Source organism: Musca domestica, unplaced genomic scaffold (assembly GCF_030504385.1).
Source record: "Musca domestica strain aabys unplaced genomic scaffold, Musca_domestica.polishedcontigs.V.1.1 85, whole genome shotgun sequence".
Lineage (NCBI taxonomy): Eukaryota > Metazoa > Arthropoda > Insecta > Diptera > Muscidae > Musca > Musca domestica.
The window spans coordinates 783,319-806,977 of NW_026712418.1; the positions used below are offsets into that span (position 1 = coordinate 783,319).

The following is a 23,659-nucleotide window of genomic DNA, read 5'->3' on the forward strand; positions in this document are numbered from 1 at the left end:
CTATTGAAATTGGAGATAATCGGTCAAAATTTAGATATAGCTCCCATATATATCTTCGTCCGATTTGCCTTTTATTGTGCACCAAACGTGTAATATCAGTCCGAATTGTATGGAATTTTGCGTATACACCCAAATTAGGCCCGAAAATGTGTATGCCAAATTTGATTGAAATCGGTTCAGATATAGCTATAGCTCCCATATATATTGTTCATCCGATTTGTTATTTTTGTCCACCGCCGCCGTAATATGCACTATGCAACAACAATATTTGGGGAAATATATCAAATACAGCTCAAAAATACATTTGCTAAATTTTATCGAGATCGGTTCAGATTTTGATATAGCTCCCAAATATAACTTCGTCCGATTTACCTTTTATTGTGCACCAAACGTCTAATATTTGTCCAAATTGGATGAAATTTGGCACTTACGACCGAATTGAGTCTAGAAGCTAGTATGTCAAATTTGGTGAAGATCGGTTCAGATATAGCTATAGCTTCCATATATATTGTTCCTCCGATTTGTTATATTTGTTACCCACAGCCGTAATATGCACTCCGTAACAACGATATTCAGGGAAATATATCAAATACAGCTCAAAAATATCTTTGCCAAATTTTATCGAGATCGGTTCAGGTTTGGATATAGCTCCCATATATATCTTTACCCGATTTCAAATTATTTGTGCTTGCTTCTGCATATTTAATCTTTTGAACTTTAAATTATAATTATAATCATAGCGTGTATGATTGAATTCTCCCATAAAAACTTTTAATTGTTATGTGGAGCTCTACTTAATTAGCAAAGTGGTGTAGGGTATCATAAAGTCGGCCCCGCCCAACTTTAAGACTTTCTTTACTGGTTTTCTTTTGCGTTGCTGTGTTTCCTTCTGCTTTTGTAAGTCCTCAGAAATGCTGCCAAAAATGTTCTTTTCACGACGTCACGACAACATTAAAGCGGAGAAAGTTGCCTATAACGACAATCGCCAAACAAAGGAAATGCAATTGCCAGCCAAGCGTGGCGGGAAAAATGGAAAAACGTTGTTACAAAAGAACTTCTGGAAAATTATTTACAATTCATTTATGGCAAAATGTATGACAACAACAACATCAACAACAAAGAAAACAAACACTAATAATTTTACAATATGCAGTCCAATTCTATAGTTGTGGAAAATCATGGAATTATCATCATAATCTTTGTTAAGAATTGAGCAATGGGTTTCTTTTAACGATTCCATTTATTTAGGTCTTATGCCATCCCTTTTAGTATCAATCTTCTTTAGTGTTTGAAAAAAGAAAAAATCGAAGAGGTTGAGAAATACTTTGAAATGTAAAGGGGGTTTAAGGGCTCCTAGCTTTGTTTAAGGAACTGATCTTTTAAATGTACACACAAAAGAAGGTCAGCTTATTGATGGTGTATTAGGCGGGAGGTTCGTATACCAACAGATGAAGCTCATTCGTTCTGTATACGGATGGGGAAATAGGCAAGCATGGATCCTGATCAGGAAGTTATACTCGCCGTCCAATTTACTATAAACTGTGCACATCCTATTAATTTTGTGAATCGAAGATAAGTAAAATCGAGCCTAAATATTTTTTAAAATTGTAACGAAAATAAAATAAACCAAACTAAAAAGTATCATTCGGTTTTGCCAGCAGATGCATACCCTCAGCCACTATTCGATTATTGAAATATATTTTTACTTTTCTTATGATTATTAAAATGTTAGACCCTCTATGGAGTAGGTTGCGAGGATATGGGCCAATATTGTCCATTTCGTATCGGACCGAAACAAATATGATATAAATATTGCGACGTGCCAGATTTGGGTTATATCGACTACTTCCTTTACTTTATAAGAGACTACTTGAGCTCGGCGCACTGGCTACCTCTTTTGATTTTATATGCATTCAAAATTATGAACATGCCAGGAACAGATGATCCTGAGAAAAGCAGGAACATGCCAAATTTTGTCCGCATACACGAAGGGTTTGCCCTTCGGAATTATTAATTTCATAGCAAATGCCAAGCGTGCAGGAAACTGCAATCTTTCGAAGTTGAGTGGCATTTCTGTTTCGAGGAAGCAACGTACTACTCCGTGATAATCGTATCCTTAATTAAATCATTCTGTAATTTTTTACTGTCAGTAAAGCCATTGTGGGTCAATGCTTCTTAGTAAAACCATATCCCAATCTGAACCGATTTCAATATAATTTGACAAAATTTACTTTTACACCATATTGCGTCACACCTTCCATGTTTTATTGAAATTGAAGGTACATGCCGTACTTGCAGCATAAAATTTCTTATTGTAACTAAATTCCGCCCCACATTCTGAATTTCATTTCATATCGTGTTTGGTGCAAAGCATACATGAAATCGGACGAAATACATATATATGGGAGCTATACCCAAAGCCCAACCGATTTCAACATAATTTGGAAATTTTTTTTTTTTTTGGTACAAAATGTCTTCTCTGTTCGAGTTTCATTGGAATCGGACATAAATATGGCGTTAGGTGGATCAAATATGTAAAATCGGCTGAAAATATATATTGGAGCTATATCCAAATCTGAACCGATTTAAATATATTTTAACAAATTTATTTTTGTACCAAATTTAGTCTCTCTTGCCGAATTTGATTAGAATCGAATATAGGTATCGTGTTTGGTGCATCAAATATTTGAAATCGGCCAATAATATATATGGGAGATAAATCCAAATCTGAACAGATTTCAGTAAAATTTGGCAAATTTTTTTTCGCTCGAAATTCCGTTACGTATTTCAAATTTGGTGACTGTATCTGTAATCGATCAATAGATATATGCATATAAAATCTATATTTTTGTTAGGGACCTCCGATTTTGATGCTATATCTCCAGTCTCAAGTAGAATTTTTATACCCTACACCACAAGGTGATTAGGGTATTATGTCTTTGTGCATTTGTTTGTAACAGGCAAAAGGAAACGAGATAGACCCATAGTTCCTTTTGATGATCTGCATAGAATCACTTTCAGAGTTGATTCATGTATGTCAGTCCCTCTGTCCGTCTGTAAACAAAATGCAGGTCGCATTTATTATCCGATTGAGGTGAAATTTTCCAAACAACATTTGTTTGGCCCAAGGACGAAACCAATTGATATTGGAGATAATCGGTAAAAATTTTGATATAGCTCCCATATATGTTCGTCCGATTTGCTTTTTATTGTGCACCAAACGTGTAATATCAGCCCGAATAGTATGGAATTTTGCACATGCAACCAAATTATGCCTAAAAATAAGCATGCCAAATTTGATGGAAATCGGTTCAGATATAGCTATAGCTCCCATATATATTGTTCATCCGATTTGTTATTTTTATCCTCCGCAGCCGTAATATGCACTCTGTAACAACAATATTTGGGGAAATATATCAAATCCAGCTCATAAATACCTTTGCTAAATTTTATCGAGATCAGTTCAGATTTGGATATAGCTCCCATATATAACTTCATCCGATTTACTTTTTATTGTCCACCAAACGTCTAATATTTACCCAAATGGGATGGAATTCGGCACATACGACCGAGTTGAGTCTAGAAGGTAGTATGCAAAATTTGGTGAAGATTTAGCTCCCATATATATCTTTATCTGCTTTAGAATTAATTTTGCACCAAATGGGCAATACAAGTCGGAATTTAAAAGATACAAATGCTTCGGCGTATTTAGTCCTTTAAATTTTAAATTATACTTATAATCATAGCGTGTATGATTGAATTCTCCCATGAAAACTTTTACTTGTTATATGGAGCTCAACTAAATTAGCAAAGTGGTGTAGGGTATCATAAAATCGGCCCCGCCCGACTTTAGGACTTTCTTTACTGGTTAAAATTAATATTGCCTATGTTACTTTCAGGCGATGCTATAGTGTATACGGAAATTTCAGAAATATCTGTGCATGGGTTTTCGAGTCCATACATTGCAAAACAAACATACAAACAATTTCCTGTTTTATAAAGGGTGAGATGAAAAAACTGCAACCAACTTTAGACTGCTGTCATTTTTAAGTCACTCGACCGACAGATGTTTAAATTACTTCAGTGAAAGCTCATTATAATGTTTACAAGTGTACAAAAGCATTTTGGTGAGAATTTTCTGTTTCGTATCATCGCTCGTTACCATGATAATGGTAGCCTAGCCCGACGTCAAGAAAGTGGACGGAAGAGAATAGGAACATCAGCAGAAATAAGCAGAATAAAAGTAAAGAAGCGACTTCATCGAAACCCGTGTCGCAGTGGCCGAAAAATGGTTCGTGAGCTGAACATATCGCAATATTCCATTCGGCAAATATTGAAAAATTAGCTCGTGGTTAATGCCATTGAAATTCCAAAAAGTGCAAGAATTTACACCGCAACAGAAAGAAAATAGATTCAAAAGAGCTAAAGAGTTGCTTCGCTTGACCGAAAATGGTGAACTGCCGAATTTGGTTTTCTCCGATGAGAAAACATTCGTTGTCCAGCAATTTGTAAACAAACAAAATGATCGTGTTTACTTGTCAACTAGGTCTGCTGAAAATGTGCACCTTCGGTTGGCCACCAGAACTCAAGCGCCAGTCATGGCGATGGTGTGGGCCGCCATAACAGCCGATGGTCGCTCTCCGCTCGTATTACTCGACCGTGTCATTAGAATAAATGCCAAATATTATCGCGAAAGTATTCTGGAGGGTGTATTAAAGTCTTGGGCACACAAACATTTTGGCCGCAGACCTTGGACATTCAAATAGGACCAATAATGATTACAAAATGAGTTTCCTCACTTCATTTCCAGCGCACAATGGCCACCAAAATCATTGATTATCAATCCGTTCGACTATTGTGTATGGAGTATTTTGGAAAGCAAAGTTGGCATTAAAAAATACCAAAGTGTTGATCACCTCAAGCAATCGCTTCGCCGGGAATGTACCAAAATACCGCAGAGCAACATTTGGGCAGCCTGTGACGGTTTCATTGGCCGTTTGAAGGCCATAATTAGTGTCAAAGGTAACCAGTTCAAACAAATCTAAACTTATTCTAAAATTTGATGCTATTTCCGAACATTTTTGTTTTTATTCAATAAAATTTAGAAAAAAATGTAATAATTATGGCGTTTGACTTTGTTGCACTTTTTTATCTCACCCTGTACATGCACAGTGGTGTAGGGTATCATAAAGACGGCCCAGCAGGACTTTGGTCTTTCTTTACTGTTTATTGTTTATTTTTTTATTTCTCTTCTAAAACAAACAACAAAATATTTTTTATTATAGGAGTTCTTAAATAATTCCTGAAAAGAATATCCCTACACAAAAACTAGGGTAACTAACGAAGTTTGGTAGGTATATCCCAAACCATTAAATTCCCTGCTTTATCGTTGGTAAGGATTTTATTTTTTTCCTCCAAAAATTAACATTTTTCATAAAAACTATAAACGGAATCCAATATGTTATGAGACCTTATAAAATTGGACATATAATCGATAAACTCCATCATGCGAAACTAAAACAACAGCCTTGTAATGAGTTTTTGCGCGTTGTCGTAAAAATTTAACAACACAGTTAAGAGAAAAAGGGTTTATTCTAAGTCCAATCTAATAATGTATTGATCTACTTTTGTCCCTCTTTTTGTAAAGTTCCAAGATAAGCTGTATCGGTCACCGTTTTCATATAGGCCCCATGTAATTGTTCCTAAACATATTCTATATATTGACGATATTAACTACATTTTCTAAAGCAATAATTTAAAATTCGGTATTTAGAGTTCATAACTTCTCCTCCTATGGTAGAATATAGTCTACGATATTCGGTATTTTGATGGTTTTAGCCATAATTTCAAAGGGAATTACCTAAAATTTGATATTTCAATTTCGTAAAGAGGTTTACTCCTGTATCAGAACAATTTATATAAAGGCCAAAATTTTCTATAGCCCCCATCCTTACTTTTCAAATGATGGAGACTGTAAAAAGTTCGGCTCGATTGAACTTAACTTTTTTATACGGAAAAAATGGTCAAAGACAATGTATTAAGTTTTACGTAGACATTAAGTTTTATATAGACATGTTGACTGTGACTAGTCTTATATGAGCAGAACACAGATAAATTTGTGAAGGTTAGGTTATAACCGAATTCTATTTCAAATATATAAAACAGACATCATCATTAAGATCACTGAAAATGGGTCATTATAAATGTTTTTTTTTTTCAAATTTGAGTTTTTTTTTGTGGCCAACCAAAAAGTATCGTCCCTGTCGAATTTAACGTCATTTTACTCGCTATTTCTTACTAACTTAAAGAGCTTGGTTTGAAATACACGTCATCCTTGTTGAAATACATATTTCTCTCTAGCTTCATTCATTTGTTCATTGTCTAACAGGAGCCACTTCCGATCGCACTCAGTTAGGGTGGAAAGACAACGAAAACAATGTTGCTGCCTGCATCCATTTCAGCTTTACTTCAAGACATTTATTTACTTCCTTTTCAAAGTAAGAACAATGCAACAAATTAACTACGAAAAAGAAAGAAAATGAAAATATTACCCCCCTGATCACCCTCCCTTTTGCTGGAAAACATCACACTGGGCGAAGTATTTATTCAGAAAACAATTCTCATTTTTGTTGAAAGAGTTGAACAGGGTTTTCGTAAATATACTTCAAGTTCTTTTTCCTTTTCCGCTTTTTCTTTTAAAACTTCATCAATATTTAGAGTTCCTTACATTCTCGAGTCGAGTCGACTCGAATCTATTCTCTAATTCCATTTCCCGTAGCACAAACAACAAAGCCGACAACAACAACAGCGATAGGAAGAGAACGAAAGAATTGTTAAAAAGTTTTATTCCACTTGCATATTCTTTCGTTTTCAATGAATTTTAAGCCGCATAGAAAATTATGACGAACTCCCGAGAAGTGGCAACTTAAAATATTGCCAACCAACCAACTGAAGTAGAATAGCGAAAATTTAAGTTTGTTATTTATGTATGGAGAAAAGTTTGGAGTTTCTTTTTTTTTTTGGTTAGTTATTTACGAGGTAGGTTACGGAGTGGGATGTGTGTGCGTGTGTGAAGTGTGTAGTAAATCACAAACCATAACGCTAAAAACTGATATTACATAACTATCATCAACTGTACATACTTAACCCGTTAGGGGGGCGTAAAAATCAGGAGTTATTATTAATATGTTTATGTAGAGTATGTGTGTGTGCGAAATATATCAGTTAAAAATAAGACAACATCAACGCGGTATTTTGGGAAATTTGTACTTAAAGATACTAAATAGTACTCAAAAATGTGTTTTTCGGTCTAAAATTGAAACTGGATCTAGAATTTTGTTTTATAATTATGTAGGTATTTTTTTTAAATTTCGTATGTGGATCACCTTTAGTGTAAGGTAAGGCTTTATGAATGTTCGGAAACATGTAGCTGGCGTATCCAACGTCGAATTTCGCTAAGCAATTTATTTTAAGTATTCAAAATACTACAGTGAACACACACCTTATTTATTCGGAATTAGGGAATACGTAAATCGAACATAGACCTACTTATCCAACTATGAAAACCAATCATCCTCGTCATAATAGAAATATTAGTTCCGAATTTCAAAGTTCTACATCATATAGTACTTCCTCCATCACGATGTAAAGTTGGGAACATTACTTTATCGTTCCATCAGTATTTTATTTTTATTTTACATCATTTGGCCAAAACGTGCTTATAGAAATAAGGGTTTTAGACCCTGGGCCTCTTTGGACCAAACCCGTTTCAGGACATTTGTAGTCGACCTAGGGGTGTCCGTCCGTCCGCCTATCAGTCGGCCTGGTGTGCACGATAACTCTCAAAGGGAGTATCCGATTCGATCCAAACTTTGTACATCGTAATATTATTTTAGAACTTAAATCGAGTTCGGAGGTAGGTCTGGTACCTCTCCCACAAAGGATCAACATTTCAAAGAAAACAATTTACCTCATAGAAAGAGAAGTTAACATTCGATTTTGTGCAAACTTAGCAAATATCAACACTTTTGTCAGTGCTATGTCAGGTACGAAAGTGGACATTCCATCAAGTACCTCCCCAACAAAGGGTCAAAATGTTGACTAATTATAACTTTTATAAAATGCGTTTGTTTTCAAATTACACACTTCACAATATATGTATTGACCCAAGATCTGCTATGAAGATCCCCCTCAAAGGGTCAAAATTTTGAATATCGTTAAAGCTTATAAAATGTGAAATTAACATCCGATTCCATTTTGGACATAGCAAATCTCAATATTTCTATCAAGATAAGATCTGTTAGAAACATGGTACAGATCGGAACATTTCTTCTGGTACCTCCCCAACATAAGGTCAATGTTTTGAATAACTGAATAACGATTATCAAATCCAAAATAAGCATCCGGTTCTCTTCATATTTCAATCATCCCATTATTTCTACTAACACAAGATTTGCTATGAAGATGAAATATATCTGTTCAATCCTTCTGGTATCTCACCCACAAGGGGCCAAAATTTGAAATATCCACCAAGCTCATAAAACGCGAAATTAACAATCGATTCCATTCCAGACTTGGTACATCTCAAAATTTCCATCAACACAAGGTCTGTTATACAGATGGTAGCGATCGGTCCACTCCTTCTGGTACCTCCCCCCACAAAGGGTCAAAATCTTGAATAACGATTATCAAATCCGAAATAAGCACCTGGTTCTCTTCATATTTCACACATCCCATCATTTTGTACTAACATTATATCTGCTGTGAAGATGATATATATCGGTCGGCTCCTTCTGGTACCTCCTCCTGGTTCTTCATCCATTCACCGAATCCAACCTAGAAACAAGAACTTCAAATTTGGAGAAAATCGGTTCAGATATAGATCCTATATATATCCCTCATTCGATTTGTGGTATTAAGTCCCTCACATGCGTAACAAGCACTCTACAATAATGGTATTTGGTACCAAATAACTTAACAAATACCTCTGTCAATTTTTTTCGAGATCGGATCAGATTTGGATATGGCTCCTATATATATATATATATATATATATATATATATATATATATATATATATATATATATAGCTTTATCCGATATCAGGTTTATTGTGCACCAAATGGCTAATAACAGCCCAGATTTGTTGAATTTTGGCACTTCCGACCGAATTTAGTCTAGAAGCAAGTACATCAAATTTGGTGAAAATCGGTTAAGATATTGCTATAGCTCCGATTTGGTGTTAAAGTCCCTCACATGCGTAATATGCACTCCACAACAATGTCGTTTGATACCCGACATCAGATACAGCTCGAAAATACCTCTGACAAATTTTATCGAAATCGGTTCAGATTTTTATATACCTTCCAATAAATAGTTTTTAAAATAATCCTTATCGAGCTCATCATCCACTATATATTATTTGGTACTAGAGGTACAAAAGCCTCCGTCAAATTTGTTGAAAATCAATTCAGAATTAGATATAGTTTCCAAATTGTGGCTACCCTGAAGCCAAGATACGCATTCAAAAAAAATCATAGTTGGTATGATCTACTTGACATAAATTCCCAATAAAAAATTCTTTGTCAGGGGAGCTCTACTAATTACCCATAATTGGTTAGGGTGTCAAATAGTCGGCTCCGTCCGACTATTTGACCTTCCATACTGGTTTAATATCGGCTTGACTGAGCCCAATGTACCGGATTTATATCGAATTTATTTATTTATTTATTTTTTTTTTTTATTTTTTTTACTTTCCTAGCTACATTTTCCAGCCGAGTTAGCTGTAATTGGATATAATATATAATCTTAAGGGGTAAAACGGCAGATTTCAGGGATCTTAAGCCAACAATTGTGTTTTTACATACCACCTAATCTTAAGCCGTTTTTTACTTGAGCTCCCAATAAAATGTCCATTAACTACCATGTTGGCGCTTAACTAAACGCACCGTTATAAAACTTCTCTAAGTGTCGAAGAGCTAACTATACATTTTTATATTTCTTGAAACTATCCCTTTTCAGTATTCAAACTAACTTCAATAAATAAATATGTTATTAATGTTGTTCGAGTTTTAAGTCAACATCATCATCAGGCTTTGTGAAACTACATCCCCCCACCCCCACAACTATACGTTTACATTGCTGATAGTCCTTATGGCCTTATGGGGAACTTTAAAGTTTATATAAACTTCCTCTTCCCGCTGCTAAAGGTTTTTGCTTAGATTGCTTACATAAATTTATGATGTTTGTTGTAGCGTTTTTGTTTGTTTTTTTCATTTTTTTATTTTTCATTCTACTCCTTCTTTGGCAACATTTTTCATTTCTTTATAGGTCGAAAGTCTTTCCCATAGTTTGGTCATAAGTGTACAAAAGTTGAGATTTGGTTTTTTTTTCCTTCTTCACGCATCATTTTCCTTTCCCACGCTACTTTGAGGTGCATTCCGGTACGAAATTGTTTAAAGTCTCAAAGGTGGAAAGGAAAAGTTTTGAGCTCAGGTCGTTTTGTTAGGTTGGGTGAATTTTTTTTCTCGATGTTGGAAGGCATTTTTAAACGGATGGAAAGCATGAAAAATGCTAAGATTGCTGAGAGAACATATTTGTGTTGCTTGCCGCTGCTGGTGCTGCTGTTTGCACAAAAGGACTTGGGGATATAAAAGTTTTCGTTGGAGAGTATTTAAGGCTAGTTGTTGGAAGGAAATAAAGAAATATTAAAAGTTTTCGAAATAATTTTTTTTTTATGATATGTGAATATGCTTAGGCCGAGGAGTTAATATTGCAGTTTATTTTGATATCTATAATGGAATAAAAAGTCTTATGTAAATGTTTTAAAAATTTTGACAGCGTGCGACGGATTCATTGGCCGTTTGAAAGGTGATCAATTCGAACAAATCCAAACTAATTATAAAATGTGTAAAAAAAATTGTAAAAACTATTGCGTTTGACTTTGTTGCAGTCTTTTTATCTCACCCTATATAAAACCTTGAAAGTTTGAAAAATTTTTTACGATGTATGAAGTTTTCATTAAAAAACAAAATGAAAAAATTGTGCATTTTGAGTACTAAAAAGCCTAACGCGAACTGTTGGAACTGATCTAAAATTTTAAGTTGGACTTCTCGGTGAAAAGTTTATTTGTTACGGGTAGCTCTACTAAATATGTACTGTGGTGTAGTATATCACATAGTCGGCTACGCCCGACCTTTGACCTGGTTTTACAACTGGCGTTTCGTCCAATAATTAATAATTAACTGTGTTTCGGAAATAGTTCAGAGATATTTGCCTTTGGCGAGATTTTAGGTGGATTCTGGTAAAATTCATCGATTTATATTTTATTATTTTATTATATGTTTATATCCAACATCGCTTTGAAAATCCACTACGTTCTATTCAATTCTTACTGACTTTTATTAAACGCGGAAAAAGTTATTTAAATTTCCAACACAAATGTTACTAACATAAAGAACAACCTTTTGCTATTGGAATGCTTTCAGGAAATTGTAAAACGAACAAACAAACATAAATATGCCACAGAAAGTAAATATTGACGGGTCTAATATGGCAAACAGGCAACCAACCCAATTGGTGTACCCCCCTCTCTCCACCAACCTCCTGTCCATGAACATTCTCGAGCATAATTTCAGTCTTTAACAATTGTCCTAGATTTTTGTTCTGTATTAGTAAAGTTATTCCAAATCCAAGCAAAGTAGATTGCTGATAACAGAAACCATAAAATACCCTACATAGAAGAAGAAGAATATTTTCGCTAGATTTTGAGGGAAAAATCGTATATAAAACCAGAAAGGAAAGATGTACCAAATGGTTTTTGGAAATCCGACGTTTAAGATTAGTAACATTAAAGTTCTAACATGGTGCTAAAATTCTAAAATTGTACAATTTGGTAATATGTGAACGGATAGAGCTAAAAATTTGAAATCTGGTTAGAAAGTAAGTTGAAATACAAAAATGGTTTTGGAAATGTGTTTAGGTTTAGGGTGAATGAATGAAGCTGGAACTCTTAAATGTTGGTATTGGGGTCCCTGTTGGTGGTAGATTAAGAGATGGTTCCGAAAATGTGTACTGCAAGTGCTCGAGAAGTACTAAATAGTAGTATTTGGTAAGATTTGGTATTGAGTGAACAGATAGGTTTTGAAATCGAAAATTTATTATTAGGGTCGCTGTTCATGTGAAGGTCCAGGCTACATAGAGGTGGTTTGGGAAATATATAGTATAATTGTTGAAAAAGTACTTAATAGAACTAGGTTTGGTATTGGGTGAAATGATAGGTCTGCAATCCCCAAATTTTATAATGCAATCTCTTTTGGTGACATTCTAAAATAAGAGATAATATTCCGAAATTTGTTATATAGGTCACTGCTGGTGCCTGTGGCTACTATATGGAGATATATGGCTAGAGAGGGTATATATAATTTGATACGGCCTAAAAGCACCTAATAGAAATAACTATTTCAGACCCTGGGTCTCTTTGGACCAAATCCGTTTCAGGATATTTAGAGTCGATTTAGGGGTTTCCGTCCTTCTATCGGTCTGTCTATCTGGTGCGCACGATAATTATCGAAGTATCTGATTTGGTCAAAACTCGGTAGGTGGTAATATTATTTTCAAATTTAGATCGAGTTCGGGGATGGACAATATCGGTCAACTCCTTCTGGTACCTCTCCCACAAAAGATCGAAATTTTCAAAGAAAACTTTTTACTGCACAGAGAAAGAAATGACACTCCCATTTTGCACCAACTTTGCAAATCCTAATATTTTCAACAGTTCTACGTCAAGTGCAAAAATGGACAATATCGGTCCACTCCATCAACTACGTCCCCCACAAAGGGTGAAAATTATGATTAATTATAACTCTTACAAAATGTTATATAGGAGTCCGATTGCCTTCAAATTCCACATAGAACAACATTTTTACTAGCTCAAGGTCTGGTGTGAAGATGGAATACATCGGTCCACTTCTGGTATCTCCCCCACAAAGGGTCAAAATTTTTAAAATCCACGTAGCTCATAAATCTCGAAATTAATATCCGATTCCATTCAGACTCGGCACATCTCAATATTTCTATCAACACAAGATCTTTTATAAAAATGTTATAGATCGTACCTTCTGGTACGTCCCCCACAAAGGGTCAAAATTTTGAATAACCAAAACGATCATAAAATCCGAAATAAGCATCCGGTTCTCTTCGTATTTCGCACATCCTATTATTTCTACTAACACAAGATCCGCTCTGTAGATGGGATGTATCTGTCCACTCCTTCTAGTACCTCCCCCACAAAGGGTCAAAAATCATAAAGTCAGAAATAAGCATCTAGATCTCTTTATATTTCGCACATCCCAATATTTCTACTAACACAAGATCTGCTGTAAAAATGGAATATATCGGTCCACTCGCTCTAGTACCTCCCTTAGGAAGTGTCAAAATTTTGAATACTCAAGAAGCTCATAAATCGCGATTTTAACATCCGATTGCATTCAGACGTGGTACATCTCAATAATTCCATCAAAACAAGATCTGTTATAAAAATTGTAGAGATCAAACAATTCCTTCAGGTAGCTCCCCCACAAAGGGTCAAAGTTTTAAATAACCAAAGCGATTATAAAATCTGAAATAAGCATTCGGTTCTCATCATACTTCACAAATCCCATTATTTCTACAAGATCTGCTCTGAAGATGGGATACATGGTCAAAATTTTGAAAATTCAGATTTGGCACATCTCAATATTTCTACCAACATAAGATTTGTTATAAAGATGACAGAGATCGGATCATTTCTTCAGGTACCTTTCCCACAAAAGAACGAAAATTAAAAAAAAAATATTGTACTGCATAGAAGGAGAAAGAATAATCCGATTTTGCTCCAACTTTGCAAATCCTAATATTTTCATCAGTGCTAGGTGAGGTGCGAAAATGGACAATATCGGTCGGTCCATCAAGTTCCTCCCTTACAAAGTGCCAAAATTTTGAATAATTGTAACTCCTAAAAAATTTGATGTCAGAGTCTGATTACACATATCTCAATATTTTTATTATCCCAAGGTCTGGTGTGAAGATGAGTAATATTGGTTCACTCCTTCTGGTACCTTCCCCACATAGGGTTCAACATTTTGATTAACAAAACGCTTTTGATTAAAAAAGCGAAATTAGTATCTGCCTCTCTTCAAATTTTACACATACAAACAGTTTTGCTAACAAAAGATATGTTGTGAAGATTATATAAATCTGCGAATACCTTCTGGTACCTCACCCACAAAGAGTAACAATTTTCAATGCTTTTATCTGTCATATCTTGCGAAACAAGTCAGCGATTCTTTACAACTTGCTATATCTAAATATTTCTCTCAGCCAGACGCCTGAGATGAATATGGAATTTATTATTTCGCATAAAATTAGATATAAATGTTCGATTTGCTTGTAATTTTGGATATACCGTTATATTGGAGCTATACGAAGACCAAGGCCTCAATTCTTTAATTTTATTTCGCATAAAATTAGATATAAATGTTCGATTTGCTTGTAATTTTGGATATACCGTTATATTGGAGCTATACGAAGACCAGGGCTTCAATTCTTGTTCTATGAAAATGTGAAAAGAAAACATTTATAGAGCAAAGAAATGTCAAATGAAAAATATTATAAAGAACATATTTTTCATTTCACATTTTCATAGAACAAGAATTCAGCCCCAGGACCTGCATAGACAATTTTCTGTCACAGGCTGCAGCTTTCATTACGAACATCTGAGTATTGTACCTAAAATCATCAAAATACCGAATATTGGGAGGTACCGTTATATGGGGGCTATACGAAGACGTGGACCTGCATAGACAATTTTCTGCATCGTTAACGCTCCTTACCCTATTCCCCTACCATTTGCCAATGTAGGGTGTATAGACAAGAGAACACCATCATCTAAATAAAAAAGGAATACAACAACAAACAACAGAAAAATCAACAACAGCAACAACTATTGCCTGACTTCGCACCACCCACCCCCCCCCCCCCCTTATAAATGCATCTAAGCCTCATGGTTCGAATCCATGCAGAAAATTACATATTGTTCGAAAGAGAAAGCAAATCGTTCTTTATTCCGCAATTTCACAAATCGAACAAAAAAGCAGACAAACGGGCAGATTTAAACCAGAGCAAAGTAAGCTGCCAAATGGAAAACGCATTTCCCTACTTTCAGACGTTCCACTTCAATGGAGCTGCTGGAGCTGCTGGAGCTGCTGGAGCTGCTGGAGCTGCTGGAGCTGCTTAACCAACAAAAATGTACAGCAACCCAGTACCAAGTGCTTGCAAAATCACTTGTACTCTTTACCCCCTCCCCACAACCTTACATCGTATTGCGGAAAAAAGGAAATGTTGCACGTTCATTTCACTTCTCTTCTAACATCATGTTTCACAATTCATTTCATTTTATTTTCTGTTAAATTCATTTTTGCTAGGAATCCTTGTTGTTTTTCTTGTTGGAGGTGAAAACTCATGTTTTGTTGGTTTGTTTCTTTGTTATTTTCATATTTTCTTCTACATGCATCGATTGCAAACGAAAGAACTATTTATTTCCATTACTAGTCAGAAACATGGCAAATTCAGAAATTGTTATTCCAGAGAAATGGAACATCATGGGGGCCAGTTTACTATGAAGACTCTTATTTATAATTTCTGGAAATAGTTTACAGAAAGAAAGGACTAAAGGTTAAATTAGATTCCAAAATTGTTTTCCGAAGGGAAGGATAATTATGAAAAAATAATCACCGGAAAAAATACAAATTTAAACAAGTTAAAAAGTATCAGTCAGTTTTTCCGGCATACATCTGTCGGCAGACAATGTTCGCTTATTTAAAAATATTTTGACATATGTTATGATTATTCAAATTGTTGAGCCTCTATGGAGTAGGTTCCGAAGGAATGGACCAATATTGTCCATTTCGTATCGGACCTAAATAAATATGCTAGTTCCAGGTTTGGACAATGCTGGTTACTTCCTAAATTCATATGAGATATGTGATAATTTTAAGAAAATGTTAAAATGTGCGTGAGGTACCAAACAAAGTCGATGGAAGTATTCCATTCACATTCAGGTAAATTCAATTTTATCCGAAATTATTAATTCCATATTCATCTCAGGTTTCTAGTTAAGAGAAATATTTAGATATAGCAAGTTGTAAAGAATCGCTTGTTTCGCAAGTTATGACAGATACAAGTATTGTTATCCTTTTGTGGCTGAGGTACTAGAAGGGCAGTTGGCAGATATATATCATCTTCACAAGAGAGCTAAAGCTAGCAAAAATGTTTGTATGTGTGAAATTTGAAGAGAGTTGGATGCTTATTTCGCATTCTTTGAGCGTTTTGTTTTTCAAAATCTTGAAACCTATGGTGGTACCAGAAGAAATGGTCCGATCTCTATCATCGTTATAACAGTTCTTGTGTTGATGGAAATATTGAGATGCACCAAGTCTGAATGGAATCGGATGTTAACTTCGGGTTTGTATGAGCTTCATGGATGTTCAAAATGTTCACCCTTTGTGGGAGAGGTACCAGAAGAGTGGACCCATGTATCCCATTTTTACAGCACATTTTGTATTAGTAGAAATAATGGGATGTGTGAAATATAAAGAAAACCGGATGCTTATTTCCGATTTATGGGGGAGGTACCAGAAGGAATGCTCCGACCTGTATTGCCTTTATAACAGATCCTGTGTTGATAGAAAAATTCAGATGTGCCAAGTCTAAATGGAATCGGATGTTTATTTCTCGTTTTATGAGCTTCTGAGTATTCAAAAATTTTGACATTTTGTGGGGAGGTAGCAGAAGGAGTGGACCGATATTTTCCATCTTAACACCAAACCATCGATTAAAAAAATTATTGGGATGTGTAAAATTTGAAGACAATCGGACTTTTAATACTTAATGGAGTTGGAATGGAGTGACAGAAAATTATCTATGCTGGTCTAGGTCTTCGCACAGCTCCGATATAACGGTACCTCCCAATACGATATTTTGATAATTTTAGCTACATTATTCACCGTTTATTTCAAGTTTCGAATTCGTATATGGCAATGGCTTATGACAAACAATGCCTATACAGGTCCACGTCGTATATACCCCAATATAACGGCTATATTATTTAAGGATTTTATTTTTTGAAAATTTCCAGATTCGTTTCAAATGGTGGAGGGTATTCAAAGTTCGTTTTGTTTCATTCTTATTTTATATTCAACCGAATTTTACCATTTGGTGAAACTCGGTCCGGTATATATTTTGCTCCAATAAATATTTTTCGATATAATTCTTATCAAAGTCATATCATGCACTATACAGCAATGTTATTTGGTTCATACTAGTAGTTGATATAATCTACTTCACATAAATTCCCAATATAAACTTTGGTGTGGGGTATCATATAGTCTGCCCCGCCCGACTTTTGACCTTTCCTTACTGCTTTTTTTTATTATTTACACATATATTTTTTGATAGGTAGGGGAAATTAATATATTTCTGTCGCTTAAGTTATATTTAAACTTCTTCCGTCCTCTGAGGCTTATAATAGAACCCCATATGCGCCATAATAGAGCCCCATATTCGGGATTTTGATGCATTTAGGCATATGTTTCTAACGAATGTTTCAATGGTATTTTGAGTTTATAATAAGTTTTATATTCGTTGCCAAAGCAATAACTACGAGTATACATGTCCACATTTTACTCTAGTGCCCCTATAGCAATATATTCAGATATTGAGTATTTTAACGATATAAGCCATATTTTGTATTAAATTCGTTTAAAATTCGGTGTTTGCTATTCGTAATGATTTTTAGATTATGTGGCAGGACATTCACAATATAGACCTACGTTTTCCTATAGAACCCATATAATGCGCACCTCCATTAAACGAATATATGTGTTTAATCCTGAATATTACTATGAATATTACTCCAATTTCCAATTTTCTGTTTCGTTTTCTGTAGGCCATTTGTTAGAAATCGAAATTTACTATCAGCCTATTTTGTTCAATACATCATTCCCCACTCCCCAGCTAAATTGGACGGCACTGTCAAGTTTGAAGTTTTGCCTCTTTAATTATTTGTTCATAGTTTGTTTTTATGCTCCAGTTTCAGGACAATTGTTTTCTACTATTCTCTACATATATTTCCATTGTGTTTTTCCTCCCCCAAAAAATATTTGTTGTCCATCGCGTTTTGTTTATGGTTAATGGTGTGTGCATCAATTTTTGATTTATTTTTAGTTTGGAACATTCCCCCCTTGGGGTTGGCAGAGTAGAAAAAGAACGAAAACAAATCAAAAAAAGATATGGAAAACAATAAAGTCTTGGTTTGAAATTCACATTTCTAGAGCAACTGAAATAGTGGACCACAATAGTTGTTCAATTTAAAGATGTTGTAAATTTTATTTGAAATAAAAACAAGTGAAAATGCTGTAAGTTTGACCAGGTCGAACCTTGAATATCTTCCACCATTTGGAACGAAGTTGGTTATATTCAAAAAAATAAAATAAAATCCGTTAAAATCTGTTTTGATAAAATCTGAAAAATACCAAATGTAGCCGTTATATTAGGGTCTATACGTGGACCTGCATAGGCAACTTCTGTAACAAGCCAATATAATAATGTAGCAAATTAATAATGTAGCTAAAACCATCAAAATACCGAATATAGGGAGGTACAATTATATGGGGCTATAACAAACACAGATAATTTTCTGCCTTAGACTTAAGTATCCATTACGAACTTCAAATAATTTTAATCACCAAAATATCGAAAATAACTAGATATACCGAAACGTGGACCTAGATGACTAATTTTCAATACCAAAAGTCCTGCAAACATAGCATACGTTAGAGTAGAATTTTATCAACAAACGGATGGACATCGACATAGAATTTTATGCTGATCAAGAATATATATATATATACTTTGTGGGGCCTGAAATGTATATTTCGAGGTATCATAAACGGAATGACAAACTTAATATACCCTCCATACTATGGTGGAGGGTTTAAAAAGAAAATACAATTTCTTATAAATAAACAAGGTTGTTAGATTTATATAGGCTCATATGGATATATTTTTCATGGAACTTTCATGTTAAAGATACAACCCCCTTTATTCAAATTGTGTACAAATTAATTTCGATATTGATGTCCAAAAAATAATATTGCAGAACTTTTTTGGTTCACTGGTGTTTAGAATTACAAATCGATGTGCCATCCCAACAATTCCCTTGAACAGTGTTTTGTGAATTTTTGTTCATTCCATATTTCGTTTTAAGTGCCTCACAAGAACTCTTAAATTTCTAAACAATGCAAATGGTTAATTTCATTTCTTGATATCCTATTTTCATATTTGATTTGAAACACAAAATGATTTGCATTCCGAAGTGAGTGAATTTCGTTTTCAGTTTTTCATCTTCACTCAAGTTGAAACAATGAAATTTCCACATGTTTGGCTTCGTTATGCTCTGGTAAATGCATCAAGGAATTGAGTTTTTCAAAACGATTCGATTCTCTGTCAATCGAACTTCAAATGCTAAATGTTAACGAAATTGCATGTGTGAAGATAAGAATGAGCAACGCAATGATGTGTTATGGAAAGTAGTTGTTAAAGAGCTTCTGTGATTTTCCTGTTTTTCTCCGGAAAGTGGAATTATTTCCTAAAATAGAAGATGGGGTATACTGTTTAATTCAACAATGGGAAACAAATCGAAGTTTCCAATCTTTTGTGCAATGAATACTTTGTGAAAGATTTTCTATTCATTCGTGACAGAAAAAAAGTAAAGGGAGACAGACAATAGCCCTTAAGATACCCCACGCAATTAGACTGTCCGACAACAGATAGAACGCCGACAAGCCTTTAAAATCTCCCCCCAGCTTTGAAGGTGTCTATGGGCCACTTTGAGAAAACAACAAATCTTATGCTAGCAAAAATGTTTGTGTGTGTAAAATTTGAAGAGAGTTGGATGCTTATTTCGCTTTCTTTGAGCGTTATGTTTTGCAAATCTTAAACCCTATATGGGGGAAGTACCAGAAGAAATGGCCTGATCTCTACCATCTTTAGAACAGATCTAGTGTTGATAGCAATGTGCCAAGTCTGAATGGAATCGGATCTCAATTTCGCGTTTTATGAACTTAGGAGTTATTCAAAACTGTGTTGGAGGTACCAGAAGAGGTGGACATATATATTCCATCTTCACACCCGACCTTAGGTTAATAAAACTTTTGTGATGTTACATCACATTTTATAAGAGTCATAATTATTCAAAATGTTGACCCTTGCAAAGGTGGAGCAAAATCGAGTTATCCTTTCTCTTTCTGTGCAGTAAAATATATATATATGGGATGAAAAAACTGCAACTAAATTCAGACTGCTGTCATTTCTAAGCCACTCGTCCGACAGCTGTTAAAACTCCAGTGGCAGTTCATTAAATTGTTTACAAGCGTACAAAAGCATTTTGGTGAGAATTTTCCAGAAAAAAAGTTATTCGTGATGGAATTCAAGCGTGATTGTGTGATTTCTTTATATTTGGCTGGAAAACCACAAGTGGCTATCGTTAGAGAACTCCAGCATTTAAATGTGAATAAATCTCTTGTGTCTCGTACCATCGCTCGTTACCGTGATACTGGAGCGTAGCCCGACGTCAAGGAAGTGGACGGAAAAAAAACAGCAACATCAGCAGAAATGGTTTGAAAAGTACAGAAGCGACTTGATCGAAACCCGCGTCGCAGTGGCCAAAAAATGGCTTTTGAGCTGAACATATCGCAATATTCCATTCGGCCAATATTAAAAAATGAACTCGGGGTAAAGCCATTAAAATTCCAACAAGTTAAAAAGCAGTCAGTTCGGCCGGGTCGAACTTTGAATACCCTCCATCATTTGGAACAAATTTGGAAATTTTCAAAAAAATAAAATTATTAAAAATTCTGTTAGAATTTTAAAAATACCAAATATAGCCATTATATTGGGATCTATACGACGTGGACATATATAGGCATTGTTTGTCATAAGCCATTGCCATATTCAAATTCGAAACTTGAAATAAACGGTGAATAATGTAGCTAAAATCAGCAAAATATCTATATAGGGAGGTACCGTTATATCGGAGCTCTGCGAAGACCTGGACCTGCATAGACAATTTTCTGTCACAGGCTGTAGCATCCATTACGAACTTCAAATACCACATCTCAAACAATTTCGGTGGGTATTGTACCTAAAATCGTCAAAATACTGAATATAAAGAGGTACTGATATATAGGGCCAATACGATGACCTGGACCTGAGAAAACGTTCGTTGTCCAGCAGTTTGTAAACAAACAAAAATTATCGTGCTTACTTGCCAAAAGGTCAGCTGAAAATGTGCCACCAGAACTCAAGCGCCGTCCATGGTGATGGTGTGGGCCGCCATAATAGCCGATGGTCGCTCTCCGCCTCTATTAATCGACCGTAGTATCGGAATAAATGCCGAATATTATCGCGAAAATATTCTGGAGGGTGAATTAAAGCCTAGGGCACGCAAACATTTTGGCCGCAAAACTTTGGACATTCCAACAGGACTCAGCACCATCGCACCCAGCACTCGCCACAAAATGAGATTCCTCGTTTCATTTCCAGCACACAAATCTCCGGATACCAATCCGTTGGACTATTGTGTCTTGAGTATTTTGGAAAGCAAAGTGTTGATCACCTCAAGCAAGCTCTTCGCCGGGAATGGGCCAAAATACCGCAGGGCAACATTCGGAAAAATCTAAACTTATTCTCAAATTTGATTATATTTCCGACATGTTTGCTTTCATTCAAAATGAAAAAATTATGGCGTATAGAGACTATATACCTTAAAACGCAAAGATTTCAAGGAATCTTAATCCGAAGAAGGCGAACTTATCCCCTCTATTTAAGTTATTTTGCGATGTTATTTTTAAAAACACAGATAAACGTGTCTTCAAATTTTTGCTCTACTTCCATAATCTGCTGGATGTTTTAGTATAATCACCTATTTGAGACACAGTCGGTTGATATTATAAAAACTGGCATTTGTTGAACATACCTGCCAGCCAAATTTCTGGATCTTATGCCAGTTTATGCCACAATATTTTTAATTTTTTGTTAGCTTTTTTTAATCATATAAGTTAAGAGAAGAGATCTGCAATTCTTACACAGAAAACCATTTCAAATTTACACCACCTATTGAACAGTACAATCCTGATGAAACTTTTCAATATCATATCGCATTGCTGTTGCTACCACCCCAACAACATTTCACCATCAAAAACACCCAACTCAGGCACACATCATTGTTTGGCGAACAACAACAAAACTCAATTTCCTGGATTTTACTTTTCTAACCACTTATCGTCATTTCACCATTTCATGTTTTTCGCCTGTTCTTCTCTCATTTTGTTACAGAAATCATCGAAGCCCACAAGAACCATCAGCTTTGTTCGCTGACAGGCGTTGAAGGTGGACATTCGTTGGGCGGTTCATTGGCTGTGCTGAGGACTTTATATGCCATCGGTGTTCGGTATATGACACTGACATCGACGTGTCACACACCATGGGCGGATTCCAGTTATGCGGATGCACCAACGTTCAACGTTAAACATGGAGGTTTAACGATATTTGGCAAGGTAAGTACTGACACTTTACATTCCTCCTTCTAGGCTTGCAGCACACCATTCTACAACAATACTAAATATAATAGTCGAACAGGTAGATTTGCCATTGCCAAAGGCTCCAAAGCCATTTTTACTCGGGGACTATTTACGCTAGGTGGAGGGGAGTAGAGAACACCAATCGATTGATATGATAAACCTCGGAATAAATTGTCCACCAGAGCTATTTTCGTTCTACAAAATTTTCTGCACGTTTTGTATTAAAAATGTCAACGCTGTCATCTATCATCATCGGACAGAGTAATATTAGCTGCTCAGAAACATGTTCTGTTCACGATAACACAGGTACGAGTAAAGTGGATTTTGTTTTCCATTGAAAGCCAGACCAACGAGGAGCAAAGCATTTCTCAACAATTTGTAAGAACATCAAATTGGCTGGCGGCAACGACAGCAGATGGATGAGAAGTCACCGTGATGTCGATTTTTTAATTGAACAATTTGAAAAGCAAATTGGGAAATAATTTGATTTTATGATGAAATAAAGGCAGGCATTGAGACGATATCAAATTTTTGGGAAAGGGAATGAAAAAAAAAAAAAAAGAATGAAAGCTAATTTGTAATGATAAAGCTATGTAAGTAGGGGATATGATTTGTATAGGAACAGTTCTATTTTCCTATAAGTATAAGCTATTTCAAATGGGAACGTCTTCTTCAAATAGAAACCTTAAAACGGTGTTCTCTAGGACAATGAAAACAAGTAAAGAACTTTTAATACCGTTCACCATTTCGAAGGAACTTGACAAAATGCAGAAAAAAAATCCGTCGAAAAATACCGGTCCTGCATATACATTTTTTTCATAGGCTATAGTACCCTATAGTACTATAAACGCGAAATTTGAAACAATTTGGATAAAAAATGTCTCTAATATCATCAAACTGGAAACAATTCCGGTGAATAATGCCGCTAATATCCTCAAATTACCAAATATAGGGAGGTGTCGTTATATGTAAGTTAAGTAAGT

General features: G+C 35.1%; 1 protein-coding gene across 1 annotated transcript in view; it reads left to right on the forward strand.

The window, feature by feature from the left end:
* Positions 1-22,794, forward strand: part of LOC131806714 (GATA zinc finger domain-containing protein 16-like) — a 94,078-nt gene extending 71,284 nt beyond the window's left edge. Inside the window, exons 5-6 of the mRNA XM_059131325.1 lie at positions 22,432-22,652; positions 22,735-22,794. Of these exons, the coding sequence (XP_058987308.1) occupies positions 22,432-22,652; positions 22,735-22,794 (281 nt within the window). The remainder of the gene's footprint in view (positions 1-22,431; positions 22,653-22,734) is intronic.
* Positions 22,795-23,659: the final 865 nt, after the last annotated feature.